This window comes from Capricornis sumatraensis, chromosome 1 (genome assembly GCF_032405125.1).
Source record: "Capricornis sumatraensis isolate serow.1 chromosome 1, serow.2, whole genome shotgun sequence".
NCBI classification, from domain to species: Eukaryota; Metazoa; Chordata; class Mammalia; order Artiodactyla; family Bovidae; genus Capricornis; species Capricornis sumatraensis.
In genome coordinates, this window is record NC_091069.1 from 35,124,433 (window position 1) to 35,140,429 (window position 15,997).

The 15,997-nt window shown below is 41.7% G+C and overlaps 1 protein-coding gene across 1 annotated transcript in view; it reads left to right on the plus strand.

The window, feature by feature from the left end:
• The window catches only part of BABAM2 (BRISC and BRCA1 A complex member 2), a 401,827-nt gene that overhangs the window by 295,338 nt on the left and 90,492 nt on the right, over positions 1–15,997 (plus strand). Inside the window, exons 8-9 of the mRNA XM_068969662.1 lie at positions 11,624–11,723; positions 15,905–15,975. Coding sequence (XP_068825763.1) covers positions 11,624–11,723; positions 15,905–15,975 — 171 coding nt within the window. The remainder of the gene's footprint in view (positions 1–11,623; positions 11,724–15,904; positions 15,976–15,997) is intronic.

The window sequence follows — 15,997 nt, forward strand, 5'->3', positions numbered from 1 at the left end:
ACTGTGTGGATCACAATAAACTGTGGAAGATTCTCAAAGAGATGGGAATATGAGACCACCTGACCTGCCTCTTGAGAGACCTATATGCAGGTCAGGAAGCAACAGTTAGAACTGGACATGGAACAACAGACTGGTTCCAAATAGGAAAAGGAGTATGTCAAGGCTGTATATTGTCACTCTGCTTATTTAACTTATATGCAGAGTACATCATGAGAAATGCTGGGCTGGAAGAAGCAAAAGCTGGAATCAAGATTGCCAGGAGAAATATCAATAACATCAGATATGCAGATGACACCACCCTTATGGCAGAAAGTGAAGAGGAACTAAAAAGTCTCTTGATGAAAGTGAAAGAGGAGAGTAAAAAAGTTGGCTTAAAGCTCAACATTCAGAAAACGAAGATCATGGCATCTGGTCCCATCACTTCATGGGAAATAGATGGGGAAACAGTAGAAACAGTGTCAGACTTTATTTTTTTGGGCTCCAAAATCACTGCAGATGGTGACTGCAGCCATGAAATTAAAAGTCGCTTACTCCTTGGAAGGAAAGTTATGACCAACCTAGATAGCATATTGAAAAGCAGAGACATTACTTTGCCAACAAAGGTCCATCTGGCCAAGGCTGTGGTTTTTCCAGTGGTCATGTATGGATATGAGAGTTGGACTGTGAAGAAAACTAAGCCCAAAGAATTGATGCTTTTGAACTGTGATGTTGGAGAAGACTCTAGAGAGTCCCTTGGACTGCAAGGAGATCCAACCAGTCCATCCTAAAGGAGATCAGCCCTGTGTGTTCTTTGGAAGGACTGATGCTGAAGGTGAAACTCCAGTACTTTGGCCACCTCATGCAAAGAGTTGACTCATTGGAAAAGACCCTGATGCTGGGAGGGATGGGGGGCAGGAGGAGAAGGGAATGATAGAGGATGAGATGGCTGGATGCCATCACCGACTCGATGGACATGAGTCTGAGTGAACTCCGGGAGTGGTGATGGACAGGGAGGCCTGGCGTGCTGTGATTCATGGGGTCGCAGAGTCAGACACAACTGAGCAACTGAACTGAACTGAACTGAACCTACTCTGTAGTGCTCAATCAGTCGTGTCCAACTCTTTTGCAATCCCATGGACTGTAGCCCACCAAACTCCTCTGTTCATGAAATTTTCCAGGCGTGAATACTAGAGCAGGTTGCCGTATACCTACTCCAGGGGATCTTCCCGACCCAGGGATTGAATCTGCATCTCTTATGTCTCCTACATTGGCAGGCTGGTTCTTTTCCACTGATGCCGCCTGGGAAGCCCCACCTATTATTGTAAGGCTGTTATAAAAGCCCAAATGAGGAGCACTTTGGAAACAAATTATCAAGTGCTATGTACTGGTACCCTGGCTAACTGCATCTCCTGGTATCCTTTCAATCTTGGTGTGTGAAAGCCAAGCTCCAGCTCCCTACATGTTAGCTGTTGGAGCACAGAGACCAGTGCTATATGTGGGAAGTCATTTATGCTGTTTGTAGGCCTATGGTGTGTGTGCTTAGTTGCTCAGTCATGTCCAACTCTTTGGACCCCTTTGGGCTGTAGCCCACCAGGCTCCTCTGACCATGGGGATTCATAGGCAAGAATACTGGAGTGGGTTGCCATTTCCTCCTCCAGGGGAATCTTCCCAAACCAGGGGCCCAACCTGTGTCTCCTGCATTGCAGGTGGATTCTTTACCATCTGAACCACCAGGGAGGCCCATTCATAAGCCTGAACCTTCAGTGAATACTGACAAACAGGAATCAAGTGGATACATTTCTCTACCCTGGTCAGACAGATGGCAGTTTTTTTCTCTTCTTTTGTCCATGATTAAAACCTGTGTACAATGAGGAGGAGGGAGTTATAAAAATACTTGTGAATTTAGTCTAGGGTAACTATTATATGCATTGATTTTTTTCCAGCTTTATTGAAGTATAATTGACAAATTAAAATGTGAGATATTTACAGTGTACAATGTAATGATTTGATATATTTGATATGTATTGATTTTTCTTGGTAAGTATGTTTCAAAAGTAATTCATAGGAACAACAGCCTCTGCCTGTGTAGTAGCAGAGCAGAAAAGTCATTCATTGGAGTCTCAAAGTTGTAAATAACAAATTCACTCATTCCTAATGACTAGTGTTTGAGAAATTGTGTTAGAATCATACTGCAGGTAACAGGCCAGGGATGAACATACAATAAGAGGGAAAAAAGCTTTTCCTTCCCTTCGCCTGTTCATGTCTTGCGTGGCCAGGCATCATTATAAGTAGTTCATACCAGATCTTAATAGAACATCTGCTAAGTTCATTGTTGTTTTCCAGGGCTTACTTTAAATGCTTTTCCACATGCTAACAAAATCCTGATGGTGGACATCTGTTAAGATTGTCCCTTAAAGGCTTTTCTGAGATGTTAACAAACTTAAACACATTTCTGAACAAAAACTTGGTTAGTGTTCATGTCATTAGACAGACTCTGTTTGCAATTAAAATATTCTCATCTTTTGTATTTCTTGAAGTATAAAGTTTCCTTGCTTGCATTTCCCCTGCTTTCTCCTAGAAAGTACCCATCAAGTCTTCTGGCCCTCAGAGTTTCTAACAGTTCATTTGCCTAGGATGAAAACGTCCCTAACCACTTCAACTTCAGGTACCTACTTAAGTTTAAGGAATGTTCCTGGCACTGGCTTAGGTCAGTCAGCCCAGGCATCTGCCTGAAGACACCCAGGAAGGAACCTGATGGACCTGGCACACATGGAACCAGATGTCAGGCCTGCAGATCAGGATTCAGTAGTCACAGCAGTGATCAGTGAAGACCTGGGAATGGTAGACTGAAGTCAGAAAGACCTAGATTTAGATGCCAAGCTGGCCACCCTCTCCAGTATTCTTGCCTAGAAAATTCCATGGACAGAGGAGAGGAGCCTGGCGAGCTACAGTCCATGGGGTCCCAAGGAGTCAGACAAAACTGAAGCAGCTTAGCACACACACAGTGCCATTTACCACCTGTGTGACTTCAAGGAGCGTTATGTGCCTTCTCTAAGCTCTAGCCTTCTCATCTGTAAAATGGGACAATACCTCTCTTGTAGATTGATATGAAGAAGAAATGATATCATTCATGTAAAGCACTCAGTATAGTGCCTAATATTACACATAAAACTTCATAAATGGAATGGTTACTCACCACTCCATTCTGTGGAGAATTCATTTTACCAACTAAATCCCCCATATTGTCTTTTAAATTCTCTTCTTTTATACTGCAACTAAGCAAAGAATGTGTATGTGCTTTTTTGCTCAGTCATGTCTGACTCTTTGTGACCCCATGGACTGTAGCCTGTCAGGCTCATCTGTAAATGGGGATTCTCCAGGCAAGAATACTGGAGTGGGTTGCCATGCCCTCCTCCAGGGGATCTTCCCAACCCAGGGATCGAACCCACGTCTGGCAAAGACTACCTGATTATTCCAATTTGATCATTATAGTATGCCTGCACCTTTTAAAATTACTCTATTTAATAACTTCATAACCTTCTAGGTAATTTAACTCAGCATTTCAACTTCTTTAGACTTTGCTCCAAATAGGAACGTTTTCTGAGTGTTTAATCCTACTCAGTCCATCTCAGAACATTTCCATTTTTATATGTCCCTCTAGAAATGGGAAACAACAAATGGAATAATAAGATCTGATTTTATGCCATGAGGTACGTTTAGTGGAACTTTTTGATCAGGTGCACAAATGGAACACAGCCAGGCCCACAGCCATGTCTCAGTGAAGGTCTCATCCAGTGTGACTCCCCAATTTTCTCCTACTTATAAACTTAACTTGTCATTCTGATCTTTTATTTTATTTTACTGTTATACTATTTTATTCCCCTGTTATAGTCGTTGAGATTTTCAGTATTTTGAATTACACTCTGATTTTGTTTAACTGAGGGGTGGAGAGGCTCTTAAGTAAGGGCTCAAAGCTGAGTCTATAAAATGAGACAGTGGCTAGCAACAGCTATAGAAAATGCTTTACTAAGAAAAAGAAAATCCAGTTAGGAAAACAACAACAACAAAACCCAGACTCTTCGCTTAGTGTAGTATTTGTACTTTTGGAAACTACATATGATTTTTCTTTATCCTACCCAGTTAATGTCTTGTGACATGATATCTTAAGAAAAAGTGGGATAACAAGGTGGTGAATTTCATGGATGAAGATTTTCTGAGGATAATTTCAGCCACTTCTACTACTGTTTCAGTATATAGGTAGGGATTACTAGAGATGAGAGTTTTAGAAATTCCACACCATCCTTCTTATGAAAAAATTTCTAAAGAAAAAGGGCACAGGCTCTGGAACCAGAGAGACTTGGATTCAAACCCTGCAACTTACTTGCTGCATAATCTTGGACAAGATACTTAGACTCGTAGAATCTCAGTTTCCTGATCTGTAAGTTGGGCTAATTAGATCTATCTGGCAGAATTCTTGGGCGGTTTCGAGCTAATGAAGCATTTAGTAGAGTGCCTGGCAAAAGTGGATACTCAATAAATAACAGTGACTTTTGTTTTATTGTAATGGCTTTCCTGGCATGCTGCCAGGAAACATACTCTCTCATTATAGAGTGCCCTAGATTCTTGAGGTCCCTGGCATTTCTCTACCTTGAAAGGAGTTAACAGTGGTGCCCGAGTCTTGTATGCAGAATGGAAAACTCAAGTCCAGATACAGATTTAGGCATATAGTTCATGTTTATTGGACTGAATTGAAGGCTCACCTTTCTTTAGAATTTCTCTTAACTTGGGGGCCAATGGTGGCTGGTGTCCTTCTATCATCCTTGAAGTTCTCCATTTTCTTGCTTCACTCTCACACTCCCCTGAACCCTACTATGGAGGAGGCAACCAGGTCAACTTCCTGTCCCTCGGAACCGGTTCAAAAGCAAAAACGAAACACCAAGACCACTTCACGCATCTCTGACCATGACTTGATGTAACCCTGGACATGAAACACTCACACAAGAGGCATTCTAGAATAACATCTCTCTTGGAGTGTGTGGTGCTCTTTTCATATTCAGTTCAGTTCAGTTCAGTCACTCAGTTGTGTCCGACTCCTTGCGACACCATGAATTGCAGCACGCCAGGCCTCCCTGTCCATCACCAACTCCTGGAGTTCACCCAAACTCATGTCCATCGAGTCGGTGATGGCATCCAGCCATCTCATCCTCTGTGGTCTCCTTCTCCTCCTGCTCCCAGTCCCTCCCAGCATCAGAGTCTTTTCCAGTGAGTCAATTCTTCGCATGAGGTGGCCAAAGTATTGGAGTTTCAGCTTTAGTATCTTTCCTTCCAAAGAACAGCCAGGACTGATCTCCTTTAGAATGGACTGGTTGGATCTCCTTGCAGTCCAACGGACTCTCAAGAGTCTTCTCCAACACCACACTTCAAAAGCATCAATTCTTTGGTGCTCAGCCTTCTTCACAGTCCAACTCTCACATCCATACATGACCACTGGAAAAACCACAGCCTTGACTAGATGGACCTTTGTTGGCAAAGTAATGTCTCTGCTTTTCAATATGCTATCTAGGTTGGTCATAACTTTCCTTCCAAGGAGTAAGCGTCTTTTAATTTCATGGCTGCAGTCACCATCTGCAGTGATTTTGGAGCCCAAAAAAATAAAGTCTGACACTGTTTCTACTGTTTCCCCATCTATTTCCCATGAAGTGATGGGACCAGATGCCATGATCTTCGTTTTCTGAATGTTAAGCTTTAAGCCAACTTTTTCACTCTCCTCTTTCACTTTCATCAAGAGACTTTTTAGTTCCTCTTCACTTTCTGCCATAAGGGTGGTGTCATCTGCATATCTGATGTTATTGATATTTCTCCTGGCAATCTTGATTCCAGCTTTTGCTTCTTCCAGCCCAGCATTTCTCATGATGTACTCTGCATATAAGTTAAATAAGCAGAGTGACAATATACAGCCTTGACATACTCCTTTTCCTATTTGGAACCAGTCTGTTGTTCCATGTCCAGTTCTAACTGTTGCTTCCTGACCTGCATATAGGTCTCTCAAGAGGCAGGTCAGGTGGTCTCATATTCCCATCTCTTTGAGAATTTTCCACAGTTTATTGTGATCCACACAGTCAAAGGCTTTGGCATAGTCAATAAAGCAGAAATAGATGGTTTTCTGGAACTCTCTTGCTTTTTTGATGATCCAGCGGATATTGGCAATTTGATCTCTGGTTCCTCTGCCTTTTCTAAAACCAGCTTGAACATGTGGAAGTTCACGGTTCACGTATTGCTGAAGCCTGGCTTGCAGGATTTTGAGCATTACTTTACTAACATGTGAGGTGAGTGCAATTGTGCGGTAGTTTGAGCATTCTTTGGCATTGCCTTTCTTTGGGATTGGAATGAAAACGGACCTTTTCCAGTCCTGTGGCCACTGCTGAGTTTTCCAAATTTGCTGGCATAGTGAGTCCAGCACTTTTACAGCATCACCTTTCAGGATTTGAAATAGCTCAAGGAACTCCATCACCTCCACTAACTTTGTTCGTAGTGATGCTTTCTAAGGCCCACTTGACTTCACATTCCAGGATGTCTGGCTCTAGGTGAGTGATCACACCATCATGATTATCTTGGTCGTGAAGATTTTTTTTGTACAGTTCTTCTGTGTATTCTTGCTACCTTTTCATAGCTGTGAAAAGAAGAGAAGCAAGAAGCAAAGGAGAAAAGGAAAAATATAAGCATCTGAATGCAGAGTTCCAAAGAATGGCAAGGAGAAATAAGAAAGCCTTCCTCAGCTATCAATGCAAAGAAATAGAGGAAAAAACAGAATGGGGAAGACTAGAGATCTCTTCAAGAAAATTAGAGATACCAAGGGAACATTTCATTTTCATATTAGTGTAACTCTAATTTTTACTTTAACCCTTGAGAGAGATGGATCTTTTTGAGAGTAGTAGTATCCCCACTGTACTCAGGGGAAAGTGGAGAAGGACCAGAGAGAGCAGACTTGGTAGAAGCAAGAACTGCAGTTGAAAATCGGTGGCCCTTCTGGTTTTCTCTGGTGCTAAATCATGTTTTCTTCATTTTTATTTGGCCCATAGGTAAGGCCCCACAGGAACAGAGGGGAGTTACTATTTCATAATGGGTTAAAAACCCATTGTCCCAAGTCAAGCTTGCAGACAGGCTGATTGCCTGCCTTTTTCCATGCCAGAATGCCCCAAAATATTTCCTTATGCTATTGACTGTAGCCAAGTAAAGTCTTCAGTATTAGTAAATGCTTTGAATATTTGCAGACAGAGCAAGGTCCACAGAGGCTCAGTTAGCTGTATTTGCATGGAAACAATAATATTAGTACATAGACAGTTCCTATATTTTACTTTTAAAACCCAAGGAGGACAGACTTGGAATTGTTTTTCTGGCTACCTTGGGGTCTGTTTACCTCCACCACTGGAAAGGTTTCTGCAGCTCTGGCCTTGTCCTTGTCATTTCTATCCATGGACTCAGTTTCAGTTCTATGAATTATCAGCTAGTTTCATGTTTCATTGCAGCCCGTAAGGAGATAGAAGGTGCTTTCTCATCAAAGCAGCCCTTTTCACCCTCTCCTCTGAAGTTCAGCCTGAGACCCTGCCACACCAATTTAGTTTCTCCATCTTTTAACCCAGCTTTCTCCCTGAACCGCTCCAGAGATCAGAAGAGTCAACGGCCCCAGTGGTCCCTTTCATCTCCCCATCACCCCGTCCCTAGCCCCTACTCAGCCACGGAGTAGGTTAGCGAGGCCCGGCTTCTCACCAGCCAGCCCTGCATTCCTGAGAAGAGCTGAGTGAGGCTGGGCCTGCCTGCAGAGAGGGAGTTTTCTCTTTTACACGTTCAGCACGGTATTTTTTGATTCATGAATATTAAAGGCTTTGAGATCACAAGGCCCTACCTCCTCCATCTTGCACCCTTTGAAAACATAATAGCTCTTTTATTTCATGGCACTTGACTTTGTTTATTCAGCACGATCAGGGCAGCATTCAGGCTATAGCAAGCCTGTTAAATATTTACCCATGAGGCGGATATTTATACATGAATCAGCAGCACTTATCAGCATGCATTGCTGGAAGTCAGGTTCAGAACTCTCACAGGCTGAAAAACTACTGAGTTAAATAAAGAGTGCAGCAAGTTTCCTTTAAGAAATCAACTCTCATTTAAAACTATCCTTTGTAGTATCTGAAGTGCTTCACACATTAAGGCTTCCTTCCCCTGCACAGCTGAGTCTTTCACAATTGAACATGACAGAGTGGTTGGTCCATCACATCCGAGATGCAGTGAATCTGGTTGTTTGACCATCTGGGTGTGAACAAAATCAGGAGGAACGCTTGCCCTGCTGCCATGTGGAAAGTTGCGAAGGGAGATGAGCTGTGTGCAGCACTGTGCTTCTGTGGTGGCCTGAGTGCTTCTAGAAGCCCTTTAACCTCATTGAAATCCTGACCCTGCTCACTGGTAGTCATCCCCAGTGTGTCTTTCCATCCTTGCAACCCTTTCAAGATTATACTCCGCTCCCGCTTGGGTGGCATAGTGGTAAAGAACCCACCTGCCAGTGCAGAAGATGTAAGAGACGTAGGTTTGATCCTTAGGTCGGAAAGAGCCACTGGAGGAGGGCATGGCAACCCACTCAAGTATTCTTGCCTAGGAAATCCCATGGACAGAGTAGCCTGGCAGGCTACAGTTCATGGGGTGGCAAAGAGTCAGACACGACTGAAGTGACTTAGCACACACACCCCCTCCCCAGGGAGGTGCATAATTCAGCAGTCACAGCAGCCTGGACACTAGCAACAGGCTTCCCTGAATTCAGATCCCAGCTGTACCATTTCCCGGTTGTGTGACTGCAGGGAAGTTTCTTCTGCTCTCTGAGCCTCAGTTTCTTCACTTGTAAAATCACAGTGATGATTTCTACCTCACTGAGTTGTAGAGAGGGTTCAATTAGATAATGGGAAAGCACCTAGCAACCAGAGTTAGTTCTTGATAATCAGAGAAGCAGGGTGCAGAGAGATGGCCCTGGCAGCAGAGCAGCCGGCCTTTGGGTTTCTCCAGACCTCTGCTTCTTTCTATTATTAAAGGTAATTTTTGTTTAGTGGCTGTATCTCAGAAGCACAGAGAGAGATTCAAGTTGATTTTTCACACACTGTTTTTACTCATTGTATTCAATTTAGTGAATGATTTAAAACATATTCTGTAGTATTTTATACAGATCAAAGTCCATTGCTATCAATTCCAGGGAACTGTCCAAATCATTTGGGGGCTAGGGAGGTGGTTTATTTTGCTAAAGATTGTTTCTCCAAGTAACCTATGAGAAGCCTGGATCTTAGTATTCTGTTATGCAGATATTTCACCATAAACCACAGGCTATAGATTTATTGTTCTCATAATTTAAAATTTTCTTCTTAATCAGTTTTCCATCCTAATGGAACCATTAGACCCTTGGAGTGAGATGCACACGCTCTGTGTACTTTTACACACATAAGAGGAAACAGAAAGCCTTCCTCTAGTTCACAGAAAGTCACAGGAATTTTCCCAGCTTTCTTCAGAGTTGAGGCTAAATCTCATCTAGTGTCTACTCTGAGAGTAGCAAATGGAAATGATGTTCTTGCTAATTCTGTGCAGTTACAGGGTGTATGCGATTCATTAATGTCACACTTAGTCAAACACTGTCTCAGAACCTTCTCAGTTTTCAGAGTTGTGCGTTTTACTTATCTTCTGAGTAGGGTAAGTCAACAGCGAATGTTTCTACTCTGTATTGAGTTACTCGCATCACCTGAAATTTTGTTTCTTGTGATTTTTCCTTCCCATAAATAACCATAATATTCATTTTTACTTAAAAAAATTAATTTCAGAAATCTGTAGTCAACAGAGTGACAGACTGGTCCTGGAGTCCTTTGGCTAGTTACAGGTGTTATTCCGTGTACCACAAACTCTGTGTGCATGCACTCGGTCGCTTCAGTCATGTCTGACTCTTTATGACCCCGAGGATGGTAGTCCGCCAGACTCCTCTGTCCTTGGGATTTTCCAGCCAAGAATGCTGGAGTGGGTTGTCATTCCTCCTCCGGGGTCCTTCCTGACCCAGGTATCGAAGGCGCATCTCCTCCACTGCAGACAGTGGCTCTTTACCGCCGAGCCACCAGGGAAGACCACAGACTCTAGACTGAGGTCTCTGCTCTAAACTATTTGAGAATGATTTTCCAGACTGTTGTGAAATGTTTTGTTTCCATTTATAATCTCATTACTGTAGGGACTTGGATAATGAATAATCACAGCATTAAGGGATTGAGGGGTCTTTTTATATCCTGTTTGTCTTAAAGAAATGGTTTAAGGGGGTCATAGAAATATACACATTAAAATAAAATTCAAGTAAGAAAAACAAATTAGGACCAAAGAAGAGTAGGACGAAAGATGAAATCACGATTAAGAATGGTATACAAAATGCATGCTATAAGGTTCTGAACAATTTTCTTAATAATTCTATGCCAGTTAATTTAAACTGAAAAGAGAATCTCCAGGAAAGTTCTAGAAACTGTTTCTAGATCAGCAGTGTGTCTTAGTGTTCGGACTGATGATTTTTTACTATCCCTTCTTGTTTAGATGAATCGAACATCAGTGTTGACTGTGATTAATTGCATACTTTCTACCCATATTGGCCCACAGACTCCAGTTAAGCATTTTCAGAAAATGCTTAACTGCTTAACTCCATTTAAAAATTGCGAGCTTAAATCATCTGGATTTCTGGCTTCAGTTGAAAAATTAGGATCTGGTAAGACCAGGCGTGTGTTCCTACATATTAGAAACCAGCTGAGGCTGAGCAGTTGGAGCCCTTCCCTCTGTGTGCAAAATCTCCAGTCCCTACCTGCTTCTCTGCACTCATTTACAAAACCTACCTGGGCTGCCTAACTGCCAGGGCGACTGCCTCTCCTTCTCTCGACCACCTACTTCATATGGCTCAGTGGTAAAGAATCCACCTATAATGCAGGAGACGTGAGTTTGATCCCTGGGTTGGGAAGATCCCCTGGAGAAGGAAATGGTAACCCACTCCAGTATTCTTGTCTGGAAAACCCCATGGACACAGGAGCCTGGCAGGTCCACGGGCTTGCAAAAGAGTCGGACACGACTGAGTGACTTTCACTCACTTCACTCACAAGAATGAGAAAACTAAAGTCCAAAGAGGCTGCTCAAGGCTGCCGAGCCAGTGAGCTGCAGAACTAGTCCCCTTGGTTCTCTATAACACCAGCACATCAGTTCAGCATTTAATGAACGACTTATCTTTGCTTGGCTCAGTTATGAATTGGGCATAATCAAGAGTATAAAAGTCTGTGTTTCAGTAACAGGTACAACCCGTTCGTGTTGCTAAGACATTTACCTATGCCAATCAAAATTTGCTTATCTGTACTTTTGTGATAGGATCATGAGTTGTCATTAATTGTTAGTTGTTAGTTATGTGTAATGTGAACATGCTGCTGTAACAAAATGGATTAAAATATAGAAATGGAATCATAAAATGAAGCACCTAGTTTCACAGTCACTGATTCAGGCAGTTGGTGGGCAGACTTGGACAAGAGAAACCAAGTGTGTTGGGAATGTCACGTAAGTTGCTTGAGCCCTAAGAGAAGTATCCACTGTACTCTTGTCCTTTCAGTGCACTTGGCGGCTCCTCGGCTCTTCACATCCCAGCTTTTCCAGGAGGAGGCTGTCTCATTGATTATGTTCCCCAAGTGTGCCACCTGCTCACCAACAAGGTAAAAGCAAGTCCCCTGCCTCCCCAGCCTTGTAAGGCTCTTTGCTCCAGCATCATGGTGCAGACACCATCCTCTCCACCCTATCTTAGTTTCAACCTCCATCTTACATGGCCTTTCCTGCTATGAATAGATGTCATCAGTTTCTCTCCCACTTTGTTTGCCCTCCTTCCGTTTCTAAGGATTCTGAACCCCCTGTTCCAGTCTTACCTTCATCTTCTTTAAAATTGGAGGATAATTGCTTTACAATGTGTTGTTTTCTACCATACAAAAACTTGAATCAGCCATAAGTACATGTATGCCGCCTCCCTCAAGAACCTCCCTCCCACCTGCCCCACTAACTCACTCCTCTGGGTTGTCATAGGCACTGGGTTAAGCTACCTGTGTTATACAGCGCTTTCCCACTAGCTATCTGTTTTACATGTGGTAATGCATATGTTTCAATGCTGCTCTCTCAATTTGTCCCCCTTCTCCTCTCACTGTGTCCAAAAGTCTGTTTTCTATGTCTGTGTCTCTATTCTTGCCCTGCAAATAGGTGCATCAGTACCATTTTTCTTGATTTCATATATATGCATTAATATGTGATACTTGTTTTTCTGACTTAACTTTACTGTAAGTTTACAAACAGGCTCTAGGTTCTTCTACTTTACTAGAACTGACTCAAATTGGTTCCTTTTTATGGCTGAGTAATATTCCATTGTATATGTATACCACAACTTCTTTATCTGTTCACCTGTCGATGGACATCTAGGTTGCTTCCATGTCTTGGCTATTGTAAATAGTGCTGCAGTGAACATTGGGGTACATGTGCCTTTTTCAATTATGGTTTTCTCAGGGTATCTGCCCATTAGTGGGGATGCTGGATCATATGGTAATTTTATTCCTAGTTTTTAAAAGAATCTCCATACTGTTCTCCGTGGTGGCAGTGTCAATTTACATTCCCACCAACAGTTCAAAAAGGGTTCTCTTTTCTCCACACCCTCTCCAGCATTTCTTATTTGTGGATTTTTTTGATGGTGGCCATTCTAACCGGTGTGAGGTGATACCTTATTGTAGTTTTGATTTGCGTTTCTCCAACAATGAGTGATGCTGAGCATTTTTTAATGTGTTCATTGGACATCTGTATGTCTTCTCTGGAGAAATTTCTGCCTAGGTTCTTCATCTTTTAAACGTATATCTTCTCATTCTTGAATTTCCATTATGCCCTAAGTTTTTGCTGCTTCTTATGGTTTAAAAATTTTCAACTCTTTTATTTCCCAATTATTATGTGTGTGTGTATGTGTGTGTGTGTTTGCCACTAGTTAATATCACAGTGATCCTGTCGAGTGGCTCTCATCTCTTTCTGCTTTTCTGTACAGCACGTTTTAATATTTGGTTCCTGATTTTTCCTGTCATGCCCAGGAACAGTTTGCCAGAGTCCTGCTTGTTGGGACAGGGTTTCCAGGTCAGATTGGCTTATAGCCAGATTTTACAGAGAAGGCAATGGCAACCCCCTCCAGTACTCTTCCCTGGAAAGTCCCATGGATGGAGGAGCCTGGTGGGCTGCAGTCCATGGGGTCACAAAGAGTCAGACACTTACTGAGTGGCTTTACTTTCACTTTTCACTTTCATGCATTGGAGAAGGAAATGGCAACCCACTCCAGTGTTCTTGCCTGGAGAATCCCAGGGATGGGGGAGCCTGGTGGGCTGCCGTCTCTGGGGTCCCACAGAGTCGTACATGACTGAAGTGACTTAGCAGCAGCAGCAGCAGCCAGATTATAGCCAGATTATCTAAAGCTTTCCCTTAGCTGCATTAATGAGCCCTTACACTGGCAAGTAACTGAGCTTACTCTGTTGGTTCTTATCAGGTATTTCTGCAAGTATAGAATATACTTGTTAACGTCCAGCCAGCTTATTTAGCTAAACTCTGGAGCTATTAGTCCACAGACCATACTGACTTTCTTTCTTCTCCCACATGGACTTAGTTTGCTTAATTCACCAAATCCTATTTTCTTTGCTTCTGTTGACTTGTTCACAATGGCTTGGAAAATAAATCTTTTCTTTGTCTCTTCCATTCAAAAGATAGCTCATCTCTATATAGAAAATGCTTTAGAAATATAATATTTCAAAGTCTTCAGTATTATTTTTTAAATGTCAAAGGAGCTAAAATCTGGCAACTATGCAGTCTGTGGGCTTGGCACAGATTCTAGGGCGTTTAACTCTCATGGAGTGGTTGCTGTTCATTGGACCAGATTCCCCCAGCCCCTGCCCTCCCACAAAACTGATCAGAGGACAGCATTCTTACTTACAGTGTAGGTTTTACACTGCCTTCAAATCTGTGTCCCAGTATTATACAGAAAAATGCAAATTTGGTCTTCCAGAACTGAGAAGAAAAGCCTTTTTAAAGCTTTCCAATTGAGATTAATTTCTAGTCATACATTCTCCTCAAAAAAAATTATAATACCATTTTCCCAGAAATACAAGAATCAGTCAGTTTTTCTTATCTGGTTCCCTTTCATTAATTTCACTTGTCTTTCAAAATTGATGTTCTTCTGCCTGCTACAAATGAGGACAGTATGGGCTGCTTTTAGAAACAATCTCTTCAAATGAATTTCCATAATTGCATTGGAATCTATCTTTATAGTCAGTTTTGTTGTGGGTTTCTGTTAAAATGGTTTTCTGTTTTTAAAATCAAGTATACAGAACTGTTTTCATCCCCTTTTTAAACAAAGCCACTTAAGCAAACTTATCATCTGTTTTTCTTTCCCCAAAATAACATTTCTGATCCTGCGTTGAGCCTGCAAAGCAAGCACTGTTTTTGTAAATTGACATAAAACCCCTATTATATAAATAGAATTGTTTTACTTTTAAAGGGTACAAATGGCTATCAGTACCAGTTGTGTCAAGGTTATTTCAAGCACTTTATCTTGAGCTTTTGTTATCCATGGAGACTCAGTGTGGCTACAGCCAATATAAACTATTTGGGGGGTCTTTTTCTCCCACTGTTTCTTTCAGCCATTATAAAGACATTTTATAAGGAATGTATTTTTGCGTTAGAAACTGATGGGTAAATGACTAACTTTCAGATGCCTAGCTTAATGAGTTCACAATTTTTTTTATAGAAACTGTCACTTGGTCTTAAGAAGGAAATATAAAAAGGCAAAATCGCCTGTTGTAACACTCCTTATTCTGAATGTTACAAACCTAAAAAGAAATAATTGAGCATTACTGTCCTTTTCAATAGGAGTTGTAGTTCAAGATAACCAATGAGGCCCATTTGATGAGAGGAAATTCTTCTTTATGGAGAATGCCAGCTGTTAAATGAGATAGAATGAGAAAATACAAACATACCATTTTTCAGGCCTCAGTTAAGTAATTGATTCAGACAAGGATCTCCAACAAATACCAAAACCATTAAGGAACTTGATCTTCCCATGCTTCGAGGAGTGTATCCCTGGATTACTCACTCTGGCAAAAGGGACCCATTCCTTTAAAGTACCATGGTCTGGCTGACGTCAACCTAACCAGTGATCAAACTCAGTATCACCTAGGAAGTTTTCTTGCCAAAAATGTTTAACCTGGATCACCTTTAGCTCTAACTTCCAATTCATAGGAAATACAGAAGGTAGAGAAAAAAGGAAGGAGACAATCGAGAGTCTAGAATGCAGGATAAGACAGTTAGCTCAATCTCTGAAAGGTCAGTATTAGGCACACACACTCACATCCCAGGAGGTACTATTATTCTATAGTAAAAGACTTTCTAGATTAAATGCCTGATCCCTGTTTATATCCTTGCTTTTTTTTCAAACGTATTTTGGGGACAGTTGAGAAGTTTGAAAAATTGTCAGGGTCCTAAATAAATTCAGAGAATGAATTACTAAATTTTGTTGTGTGTGATAACAGTATTGTGATTGTGTAGGAAACTGTCTTGTTTTTCAGAGATGCATGCTGAAGTGTTCAGGGGCACACTGTAATGATGTCTCTAATTTCCTCTGAAATGTTTCAGCAAGATTGATTGACAGGTTGATAGATAGGTAGATGGCTAGATAAAGCAACTAGACAAAATATTCACTGTTATTGAAGATAGGTGTGGGAATATGGGTGTTCATTTTACTATTCTTTCAACTTCTGTGAATCTTGGAAATTTTACATGATAAAGCATTTAATAATTCCCTACTGTACTCAGCTGTGGGTTTGTGTTTCAGGTGCAGTATGTGATTCAAGGCTATCACAAAAGAAGAGAGTATATTGCTGCCTTCCTCAGCCACTTTGGCACGTAAGTTCTTCATTAAGACCAT